This window comes from Rhinopithecus roxellana, chromosome 5, assembly GCF_007565055.1.
Source record: "Rhinopithecus roxellana isolate Shanxi Qingling chromosome 5, ASM756505v1, whole genome shotgun sequence".
In the NCBI taxonomy this organism is placed as follows: domain Eukaryota; kingdom Metazoa; phylum Chordata; class Mammalia; order Primates; family Cercopithecidae; genus Rhinopithecus; species Rhinopithecus roxellana.
The window spans coordinates 174015034-174026639 of record NC_044553.1 but is presented as its reverse complement, the minus strand read 5'-3'; the positions used below and the strand labels follow the sequence as shown (position 1 = coordinate 174026639).

The window sequence follows — 11606 nt, the reverse complement described above, 5'->3', positions numbered from 1 at the left end:
TTTTTGTCCTTTTCCCTTTTGCTTTTTTTTCTGCTTGGAACTTGGATATGGCAGGAGCTGCATCAGCTATCTTGGGGCCATGAGGGAATCTTAGAAACCTCAGCCCTGATTTCCTTGGTCTTATGACATTAATAACAGGTTACTTCTGACATTCTTCTATGAGAAAATAAACTCTTATGGTTTAAACCACTGACATTGGGTCTTTGTTACGCAGAGCCAAACACAATTCTCAACTGATATGGAAGGCCTTCCTGAGAAGATGACATTTAAGCTGAGGCTCGAAGGGTCAGCAGGTGACAGATACCAGAATAGCAGAGGAAAGCCAAAAGCCCTTTCCACTCCACTCCACTGCTGACTGTCTATCATATTCTGTCTATCATATTCTAGGCAGGGAGATAAGGGACTGGAGAAGTCAGGAGAGATTTCAAGGTAGGATTTATTGGCCAGGAATGATATTGATGCTGTGAGGAAAGGAGGGCTTGGTGATGTGCTCTCATCTCCATGTGTACGTTTCCTTCATGGCACTTGTCACACAAAAGTTGTGATGACATGAGGAACACCCACCTGCCTGTTCTGCTAGACTGGAGTCTCCATAAGGGCAGGGACAATGCTTTCGACTGTTTATCATTGGCATAATGCCTGGCAGATGGCAACCATGGAACAAGTTATTGGATAGGCCATAGTGGAAAGAGCTAGGGTAAGAGGAGGGAGAGAAAAGGCACAGAAGCAGAAGAGTGGAGAACCTGGGATTGTGCAGGCTCCTTATTAAGGGGACACCATCCCATTAGAGTACCACAACACTCCTCCGAGGCAGACAAGGGGGATTGTGGTCAAATGGTTGCTTCAGGCACCCACATGGCGTGGGCTGTCCAGCTCACGCTGGCTACCCAACAGTCTCTCCTGGCTCTCTTGGCTACCCAACAGGCATGAGCTCTGGGTTGGCTATCTGTTGTACTCCCCTCCCTAGCCATAACAATTGATCCAAGAGATGGGTACATGACTTAGCCTGGACAATTAGAGTCATTTCCCGGGAATTTTTAAACAAGAGCTAAGAAAAGTAACTACTTCTCCTGCAGCTGTAAGAGTGTGAGCCTGGGTTTCCTATCATCTGGTCAAACTTCCTGGAGGTGGCCAGCCTGGGGTGATGAGCCTGACAGCCAGAGAAAAGCAGGGAAAGAGCCACAGAAACAAAACACCAGGGATTTTCAAATCCCTGGTTCCCATATGCCTCAGGTCAGCTCCACCCTGCCCTTTCTAGTTTATAAGCCAATAAATTCCTTTTGTGTTTAAGAGTGTTCGTGTTGAGTTTCTCTCTTGAAATCTATCAACTACCTTTCTCTCCAAAATGCACCCTGAATCTGACCGTTTCTCATCATCTCCACTGCTACTAGCCTGGTCCAAACTACTAATATGTTTTGTCTGGATGAATATAACAGACTCCCAATGGTCTCCCTGTTCTTCTCTTGCTCTCTTACAATCCATTTTCTACCCAGAGAGCCAAGTGATCTTAGCCAAATGTCAATTAGATCATGTCACTTCCCTGCCTAAACCCTCCAGCAGCTTCTCATCACTTTTAGGGTAAAATATAACACCTTACCCTGTTTTACAAGGCCCTCCATGATCCACTCCTGTCTATCCTCCGACTTTATTCCATGCCACTTCCCCCTCATCACTATGATTCAGCTATATTGGCCATCTTTTTGTCCCAGACACATTAAGCTCATTATTTCTTCAGTGTCTTTGTACCTGCTTTCTTTTTTTTTTTTTTTTTTTTTTTTTGAGATTAAGTCTCACTCTGTCACCCAGGCTGGAGTGCAGTGGTGTGATCTCAGCTTACTGCAACCTCCGCCTCCCAGGTTCAAGAAGTTCTCCTGTCTCAGCCTCCTGAGTAGCTGGGACTACAGGTGCCTGCCACCACACCTGTCTAATTTTTTTGTTTTTAGTAGAGACGGGGTTTCACCTTGTTGGTCAGGCTGATCCTGAACTCCTGACCTCAGGTGATACACCCACCTTGGCCTCCCAAAGTGCTGGGATTACAGGCATGAGCCACCATGCCCGGCCTTTGTACTTGCTTTTTCAGGTCTTTGCATGGTTAACCCCTCATCATTCAGTTTTTAGTATAGATTCACAGAGGGCTGGGCGCAGTGGCTCAAGCCTGTAATCCCAGCACTTTGGGAGACCGAGATGGGCGGATCACAAGGTCAGGAGATGGAGACCATCCTGGCTAACACGGTGAAACCCTGTCTCTACTAAAAAATACAAAAAACTAGCTGGGCGAGGTGGCGGGTGCCTGTAGTCTCAGCTACTCGGAAGGCTGAGGCAGGAGAATGGCGTAAACCTGGGAGGCGGAGCTTGCAGTGAGCTGAGATCCAGCCACTGCACTCCAGCCTGGGTGACAGAGTGAGACTCCGTCTCAAAAAAAAAAAAAAAAAAAAAGATGTTCACAGAAATGATCACTGCTATAATTATCTTTTAATTATGTTTTTGCTTACTTTTTGTTGGCTGTCTATCTCCCCTGGAGTTTGAGCTCCACGAGAGCGGGGCTCTCACCCATCTTATTTACCATGTATCTACACAGTAGATACTCAAGTAACATTTATTCAATGAATACATGAATACATTAAAAAATGAGGAGGAGATGGAGTTCCAGGCAGCCCCTAGGTTCCCAGTTGGGTCTTCTTTCCTCTGCCCCATGTACACACAGTATACACTGTTGACTAATGTTTAACTCATAGAGGAGTTTGGGCTTGACATATGACCTCACTCAGCCTCTGTTTCATTTGTGAAGTAAGAAATAAGTGTGGGCGGCTGGGCATGGTGGCTCGCGCCTATAATCCCAGCACTTTGGGAGTCTGAGGTGGGCAGATCACGAGGTCAGGAGATCGAGACCATCCTGGCTAACATGGTGAAACCCCATCTCTATTAAAAATACAAAAAATTAACCAGGCGTGATGGCACGTACCTGTAGTCCCAGCTACTTGGGAGGCTGAGGCAGGAGAATTGCTTGAACCAGGGAGGCAGAGGTTACAGTGAGCCAAGATTGCACCACTGCACTCCAGCCTGGGTGACAGAGCCAGACTCCATCTCAAAAAAAAAAAAAAAGACATAGGAGTGGGCTTATGCGAAATAAGCCCACTCCTCACTAAACCAACAATGATTGCTTAAGATGCACGTAGCCAGTTGATGGAAAAGTCCATAGACTATCAGAGTTGAATGGCGCTGCCCAGGTGGGAGGAGCACCTCATTCCTGCTTCCCCACCAAATTGCTTGCCTTGGCCTGCTTCCTACTCTCCGGGTCACTGGTGCTCACACAGCCTTTCCCAACCCCCACCTCCAAAGGTCATATTTTACAGCCCCTTGTGAGGAATTCACATGATGCCATGACCTTCACTATGAGAAAGCACAGGCTGTAAAAGGCCAGCCTGGCTCCCTGCTCTGTGGTTAAGTATTGATGATGATATTGGGCAATAGAGACCTGGAGTGGGCACACTACATATTCCCCTGCAGTGATGGAACCCACAGACCACAGGTCCTCTGCAGTTCATTCTCCTGCCTGCCCAGAGGATCCGGATGTTTTCTCTTTACTAGAAGCCAACACATAAGAAAGAAAGCACTGGACTCCTGGTGCTTTCAGATTGTGAAAGTCAGGTGGAGTCTGTTTGCACTCTGAGTCCACTCATTCAAGAGGTCACTCACCCCGGAGTGATAGAGGAGGCTCCAGGCCTGGGTGTGTGCTAAGGCCAGAGCTACCAGATGGGTTCAGCTGCTGCAGGCTCTCCAGGCACTGTCCCCTAAGTGACAGCTGTTACTGTCTGGGAGAGCTCAAGTGCAAAGACTATCCTGTTCTCCCATAAAGAGGAGAAAGAGGAAGATACAGAAATTGGTGCTGCTCCCAACAGCAGATCAAGGCAGTCCTCAGGAACTCAGGATCCAGGGTGAGTGTCCTCATCTTGCCTTGGGGATGGGTGGCCCAGGTCTTTGGCAGAAGTCATAGTCCAATAATATGGTTAAGCCCTGTTTAAAATGCAGGGATCTCCCCGAGGGGCTTAAGGAGACAAGACAACTAAATGCAGTATGACATCCTAAATGGGATCCTGGAACAAGAAAAGAACATTAAAGGCAAAACTAATGAAATGTAAATAAGGCATAAAGTTTAATTTAATCATGCAAATAACAACATGATACCCACTCTAGAAGCAAACTGGATACGTGCTTTGATAGAAATATGTCTTTGGCCAGGCACAGTGGCTCACGCCTGTAATCCCAGCATTTTTGGAGGCCGAGGCAGATCGATCACCTGAGGTCAGGAGTTCGAGATCACCCCGGCCAACGTGGTGAAACCCCATCTCTACTAAAAATACAAAATTGGCCAGATGTGGTGGCTCATGCCTGTAATCCCAGCACTTTGGGAGGCTGAGGAGGATGGATCACCTCAGGTCAGAAGTTCAAGCCCAGCCTGGCCAATGTGGTGAAACCCCGTCTCTACTAATAATATAAAAATTAGCTGGTTGTGGTGGTGGGCACCTATAATCCCAGTTACTCGGGAAGCTGAGGCAGGAGAATCACTTGAACCCAGGAGGCGGAGTTTGCAGTGAGCTGAGATGGTGCCATTGTACTCCAGCCTGGGCAACAAGAGTGAAACTCTGTCTCAAAAAAAGAGAAAGAAATATGTCCTTTGTTTCTGCGGCATCTGACAAAGCCAGAGACGGTCGACTCTCGTTTCTAGATTTGTATCCAGTTTGTCATTTTAGTTTTTTGTTGGTCAGTATGTGTTTATTGTAACAATATTAAACGTATTTTAAACATACTTTGGCCAGGTTTGGTGGCTCATGCCTGTAATCCCAGCATTTTGGGAGGACAAGGTGGGCAGGTCGCTTGAACTCAGAAGTTCAAGGCCGGCCTGGACAACATGATGAAACCTTGTCTCTACAAAAAATACAAAAATTAGCCAGGCATGGTGGCACATGCCTGTTATACCAGCTGCTCAGGAGGCTGAGGGGGGAGGGTTGCTTGTGTTCGGGAGATGGAGGTTGCAGTGAGCCCAGATGGTGCCATTGCACTCCAGCCTGGGTGACAGAGCCAGACTCTGTCTCAAAAAACAAAAAAAAAACAAACACCACTCCACTGTGGACAGTAGCTTATCTGCGTCTTTGTACACTGATCTGATTAGTTCCATTAATTAAATATCCAAAATTGGAACTGTTGTCTCAAAAGGTACAATAAATACCTACATTTAAAAATGCATACAAAGGCTGGGCGCAGTGGCTCACACCTGTAATCCCAGCACTTTGGGAGGCCAAGGCGGGTGGATCACCTGATGTCTGGAGTTTGAGACCAACCTGGCAAACATGGTGAAATGCCGTCTCTACTAATAATACAAAAATTAGCTGGGTGTGGTGGCACATGCCTGTAATCCCAGCTACTCAGGAGACTGAGGCAGGAGAATTTCTTGAACCTGGGAGGTGGTGGTTACAGTGAGCTGAGATCACACTATTGCACTCCAGCCTGGGCAACAAAAACAAAACTCCATCTCAAAAAAAAAAAAAAAAAAAAAAAGCATACAAATAGACAAAATATACATATAAATACATTAAAATGGAATTACATGTATTGTTCTCATGAAGGTAGTATATACCCATAAGAAACCACACAATACAGAAGTGGTCAGTGTGCATGTCCCACGTGTCTAAATCTCATCCCACACCCTAGAGGAAGATTGTGTTTGGTTTCTCAACTTCAACACTTTTCTCTGTGAGTTCAGGGGGTTTGCATATGGGACAGGGGCCTGTGGCTGATGTTACTAATCAATCCAGGCACTTTTACATCTGAGACTTGATGGAATGTCACAATCCTTTTTGGACAGTGCTCTGGACAGTCAGTTGGAGCTAGAACACAAGATCACATCTGTCGGTCATTCCTGTAACTTTGTCTTTCCATGATTTTAGATGGGTAGGTAGGCAGATAGATAGATAGATGGATGATTGATAGATAGATAGATAGATAGATAGATAGATAGATAGATAGATAGAATCTCCCTCAAATGAGTAAGTAGGCAGTGTGCATGTGAGTCCTTGAAAGTCTAAGAAAAGGCCAGGCATGGTGGCTCAGGCCTGTATTCCTAGCACTTTGGGAGGCTGAGGCGAGTGGATCACCTGATGTCACGAGTTCAAGACCAGCCTGGGAAACAGGGTGAAACCCCATCATTACTAAAAATACAAAAAATAGCCGGGTGTGGTGGCAGGCACCTGTAGTCCCACTACTTGGGAGGTGGAGGCACAAACAAGAACTGCTTGAACCCAGGAGGCGTAGGTTGCAGTGAGTTGAGATCATGTCACTGCACTCTAGCCTGGGCGACAGAGCAAGACTCTGTCTCAAAAAAAAAAAAAAAAGTCTAAGAAAGGTCTTTTTTTCTCCCTGACTTCCGTCTCCACCTTGACACATGAATGATCATTCACATATGAAAAGCTTAAGTCAGTATTGTATTTGTGTCAAAATATTTTCCCTTACAATTTGTAGATATGCCTTTTTAGTTTTCTCAGAGCATTTAGTGCTGGAGGAAACTCTGATGTAAAGCTAGTCCTTTTGTTGATACTCCGATTTTCTGTCTGGCTGTTTGCCATCCAGTTGTTTTTGAATGCCCCTGGCTGAGTGTCCAAAGGCTATTTGGGTCTGAGATTTTTGTGCTCCTAAGGCAGTGACAGAGTGTGAGGGGGCCTGAGAATGCTTCGATCCTCCCTGTACACTTTTTTTCTTGGTGTCCTATGGCATGTTTTATAATCGATCTGTTCAAAACCCTTCTCTTGTTTTATTTTAGTTACGTTTATCTCCATTCCTTCTCCCTTCCTCCTCCTCCCCAAGAGACAGTTTAATGTGTTTAATGTGTGTCCTTTTAAAAAATGTGTTATTGGGCCAGGTGCCGTGGCTCACGCCTGTAATCCCAGTACTTTGGGAGGCCAAGGCAGGCGGATCACCTGAGGTCAAGAGTTTGAGACCAGCCTGGCCAACATGGTGAAACCACATCTCTACTAAAAATACAAAAATTAGCCAGGCGGTAGTGAAATGCGCCTGTAAATCCAACTACTTAGGAGGCTGAGACAGGAGAATTGCTTGAACCCAGGAAGCAGAGGTTGCAGTGGGCAGAGATCGTGCCACTGCACTCCAGCCTGGGTGACAGAGTGAGACTTTGTCTCAAAAAAAAAAAAAAAAAAAAGCAAATAAGCAAAATAACTTAGTAATTTTGATATTGACCCGAATAATATATATTGTCAAAATTAATTTTACCTATTTCTTTTTGTTTTTTAAAGTATAGATGGTAGAACATTTTATATTAAGTAGTAATAGTACAGGTAGTACAAGATGTCAAAATGTCTGACTGTTTTGAGATTGACTGAGGTTCAGTTTATTATTAATAGTTGGGACGGAAATAGGCCTACAGGAAGTAAGGGATTTATCCAGAGAGCATGGGTTCAGGTTCTTCCCTTGCAAACAACAGAAACCAATTCTGCTGATAACTTGTCCAAAAAACAAAAAACAAACAAACAAAAAAAGCTCTCGGGATCGGGGCAGGGGGTGCCCTCTCAGCATCAGGAGCCCGCAGCTGTTTGCCTCTGGCACTTTTCCCTTTTCTCCTCTCTGTGCCGTAGGCATGCCAATTCCCAGGAGTGAGGCATGATAGGCCCAGCCTTTGACACGTGGGGAAACACAGGCCTGTGATTGGCTACCGCATGACACTCAAGGGACAATTGCTACGGCAACGCGTGGGCGCGCTGTGGGCTCGTAGAAGCCAGGTGGGGACGCTGGACAGGTGAAGACCCGAGATGTCCTTTGCAAGGGTCCCAGAGCCCGTCAGTGGCTCAGTCATCCTCACTCCCAGATCAGTGCTCCTCCACAAATGCGATGGCTTTTAATAAAGATTTGAGTCACCCGCTTCTACAGACTCTGCCCGTCCAGGCTCCACGTGCTCCTGGGTTCGTTCGGGTCGTTTTGGTCCCATAACTTTGGGCCAGAGGAGATCTGGATTTGGGCACGGAGGGAGATCAAACTCGGGTGGGATATCCAGTCATGCTCTCTGCTTTGTTTCCAGGAATCTTCAGGGCTTCTCTGCCCAGGGGCCAGAACCGAGGAGCCAAGGAGGGCTGCTGGGGCTAAGGGGCCTAAGAACCTCGTTGCCAGCGGTACACACCACCAGGAGCAGGGGCATGGAGCACAGTGAGGGGGCTGCCGGAGACCCAGCTGGTACTGTGGTGCCCCAGGAGCTGCTGGAAGAGATGCTTTGGTTTTTTCGTGTGGAAGATGGTAAGTGGTGAGAGATTGACGGCAGGGGTCGGGGTGTGCCCCTCAACACAGAGCAGAGTTTGGCTGAAGGCCCTGACACTGTCGTCCCCTCCAGGTCAGGCGGCACATTTCCTCCAAGACAGGGACTCAGTCTGGGGTACCCAGAGGGCTCTTGCTGGACCGCCCCTTCCTTTTCTCAGGGTGTGGTCGCTTATTTATGCAGCCCTCCAATCATCACAACATTTATTAAGCTCCTACTTTATACCAGACAGTGTTCTCAGCACTGGGGCGACAAAGTGAACAAAATACAATAAAAATCTCTGCCTTCATGGAGCATACATTCTAGTGAGGATTAAAAATAAACAACTAAAATGAATAGTGCATTGGTGATGAGTAATAAAAAGAAAAATTAAACAGAGAAAGAGAATAGGAAGTATGTAGTAAGGGCAGTAATGTGGTCAAGGAAGGCCTCACTAAAAAGGTAACATTTTTATCATCAGGCAGGTGACTTGCAGGAAACTAAGGAGTTAGCTATGCAGATTATTTGGGGGAGGAACATTCCTGGAGGGAGGACAGCAAATGCAAAAGCTCTGAGGCTGGACCCTCCTTCATTTTGGTACAGCATGGACAAATCTTGAGTATCCACATTCAGTTTAGTTACTTTATGTATTCTCTGTGGGCAGTTGCCATTCCTTCCACCCTTCTCCCTGCCTTCTTTCTTTCCTTTTTTTTTCTTTCTTTTTTCTTTCTTTTTTTTTTTTTTTTGTCTTTTTTTTTTTTTTTTTTTTTTTTTTTTTTTGAGGCAGGGTCACTCTGTTGCCCAGGTTGGAGTGCAGTGGCGCAATCTTGGCTCACTGCAAGCTCTGCCTCCTGGATGCAAGTGATTCTCAGCCTCCCAAGTAGCTGAGATTACAGGGGTACACCACCACACCCGGCTAATTTTTGTATTTTTAGTAGAGACAGGGTTTCACCATGTTGGCCAGGCTGGTCTTGAACTCCTGACCTCAGGTGATCCACCTGACTCGGCTTCCCAAAGTGCTGGGATTATAGGTGTGAGCCACTGCGCCCAGCCTTCTTTCTTTGCCTTGTGCCAGCCCCTGGCAAAACTCAAGACTGTAAAGTTTATCTTGGCCCACCTGTCCCCTGCCCTCTGCAGGCCTCTGCCCTTCACCCCTGTGGCCCCACTGTTATTTAACTGCAGTACTGTCTCCTCCATTAGATTAGGGCTTCTCCAGAGTAGAGACTGTGTCTTCCACCCTCCTACCTGTTACACTGGGAGTGCCCCAGGGCAAGGGGCTCATCTTGGATTAGGGTCTCCTCGCAAAGGACAGTTGATACTGTAAGCTGGGTCTGAGCCCAGGGCCCAGCTGTTAGTGGGCTTGAGAGGTGCCTGGCCACTCCTCAGGGCTCTGTCCTGTGTGTCCCTCCCCAGCAACTCCCTGGAATTACTCCATCCTTGCCCTGGCGGCTGTGGTGGTCATGATAAGCATGTTCCTCCTGGGAAGGAGCATCCAGGCAAACAGGTGAGGAGCTGGTCCTGAGGGGATGGGGTGGTCTCTGAGGGGTAGAGGCCCTGCCTTCCCAGAGGGAAACCTAGAGAGGGGTCACTTAGGGATCATGGCTGTCCACCCTTTGGGACAGCAAAATTCAGCCTTCAGTGTCCTTGGAGAACCCAAAGCTGTTAAAAACAAAACAAAACAAAAAACAGCAACAGTCCCTGATTACCACCCCCTGGCCCTGGACAGGAAGCAGGCATGACCTGGAGGAGTGTAGCCATTCAGAAGGGGAGCTTGCCCCTCTCACCCTGTCAGGACACATGCACCTCAGCAAGGTCAACTCAGAGATGAGTGGCTGTCCACAGGTACAGCAGACCTGTTCCCCCTACGACCCAGGCAGAATCTCTGGGCTGACAGCTTACCACCACTGGGTCCCTCCACTATGGCCAGGAAATCTAGGGGTACCTTGAATAAAACCAATCTGGAGAGAGGACAGACTCGTGGGAGTTATTAGAAGGTTAAGAAAGTGGGTAGTGGGAGCCAATGAAGGTGGTTGGGGGAGGGGAGTGATGTGTACACGATGGGGTTTTAGAACATGACTGGTGGTGTGCCTAGGATGGTTTAGAGAAGGAAACACCCAGAAGCAGAGAGATTAGTTAGAAATTTCCTACAGTAGTGTGAGGGATGAGGTGTGTGGTGACAAGGACCTGTGCTAAGTAGGATAACAGTCCAAGGTTAGAGACAGTGAAAAGGTGAAAAGAACACAGGAATCAAGAGTCAGGACGCTTAAGTGCACACCCCAACTATGTGCATGCTTAGCTTTTTTTTCTTTTTTTTTTTTTTTTTTTTTTTTTTTTTTTTGAGACAGTCTCTCTCTTGCCTAGGATGGAGTGCAATGGTGCAATCTCAGCTCACTGCAACCTCTGCCTCCCAGGTTCAAGTGATTCTCCTGCTTCAGTGTCCCAAGTAGCTGCAATTACAGGCACAACCACACCCAGATAATTTTTGTATTTTTAGTAGAGACGGAATTTTGCCATGTTGGCCAGACTGGTCTCAAACACCTGGCCTCAAGTGATCCACCCGCCTCAGCCTCCCAAAGTGCTGGGATTATAGGCATGAGCCACTGCACCTGGCCTCCATGAACTACATTTCCTCACTTGGAAGGTGGCGAGGGGTGGGGGTGGGGGTGGTGGCAATGATACTTGAGTTCACAGGTGACAGTAAGGATTCCTTGAAATGACACACACGCAAGCGTAAGTCATTTCTCTGTTGAAGGAATATCCAACCATTGCTGCTTCTCCCCTAGTAGCTCCCAAACTGCATACAGAATTTTCCCTTCAGATTCTTTAAGCCATTTGGGAGACCCAGTCCTGCCCCAAACACTCAGCCCCCCGATTAACACTGTTCCCTGTCCCTCCAGAAAACAAAAGATGCAACCACCAGAAAAAGAAAATCCAGAAGTCCTGCATTTGGATGAGGCCAGAACCAAGGATCACAACAGCCTAAACAACCTAAGAGAGACTTTGCTCTCAGAAAAGCCAAATTCGGCCCAGGTGGAACTTGAGTTAAAAGAGAGAGATGTGCTGTCAGTTTTCCTTCCAGATATACCAGAAACTGAGAGCTAGTGAGGGTTCAGAGAAGTCCCACCCTAAGCCAGGCACATGATCTGGGCTCAGCTCCGTGGCCTGAAACCTCTCAGGTTTTACAGTCTCTCCCAAGCAGCCCGCTTTTTTCTTTTTCTTCCTTTCTTTCTTTCTCTCTCTCTTTCTTTCTTTCTTTCTTTTCTTTCTTTCTTTGTCTTTCTTTCTTTCTTTATTTTATAGCAGATACAATGAA

At 47.0% G+C, this 11606-nt stretch overlaps 1 protein-coding gene across 2 annotated transcripts; it reads left to right on the top strand.

The window, feature by feature from the left end:
- Positions 1–3297: 3297 nt before the first annotated feature.
- SLC51B (solute carrier family 51 beta subunit) lies at positions 3298–11557 on the top strand. Of its 2 annotated transcripts, none has more exons than XM_010355494.2 (4): positions 3298–3935; positions 8084–8295; positions 9707–9797; positions 11191–11557. In XM_010355494.2, the coding sequence occupies exons 2-4, from the start codon at positions 8199–8201 to the stop codon at positions 11393–11395; spliced, it is 393 nt and encodes a 130-aa protein (XP_010353796.1). In that variant the 5' UTR covers positions 3298–3935; positions 8084–8198; the 3' UTR covers positions 11396–11557. The 2 variants fall into 2 exon arrangements, with proteins under 2 accessions (XP_010353796.1, XP_030787517.1); XM_030931657.1 differs by lacking the exon at positions 3298–3935 and adding an exon at positions 7751–7967.
- Positions 11558–11606: the final 49 nt, after the last annotated feature.

What these genes read in the sequence shown, in the direction of transcription:
- SLC51B (XM_030931657.1), top strand. Translation starts at nt 7,897, where the DNA reads ATGGCTTTTAATAAAGATTTGAGTCACCCGCTTCTACAGACTCTGCCC. An exon ending in CAGGCTCCACGTGCTCCTGG is followed by an intron (nt 7,968 to 8,083) that starts GTTCGTTCGGGT and finishes CTTTGTTTCCAG; the next exon opens with GAATCTTCAGGGCTTCTCTG. An exon ending in AGGAGCATCCAGGCAAACAG is followed by an intron (nt 9,798 to 11,190) that starts GTGAGGAGCTGG and finishes CTGTCCCTCCAG; the next exon opens with AAAACAAAAGATGCAACCAC.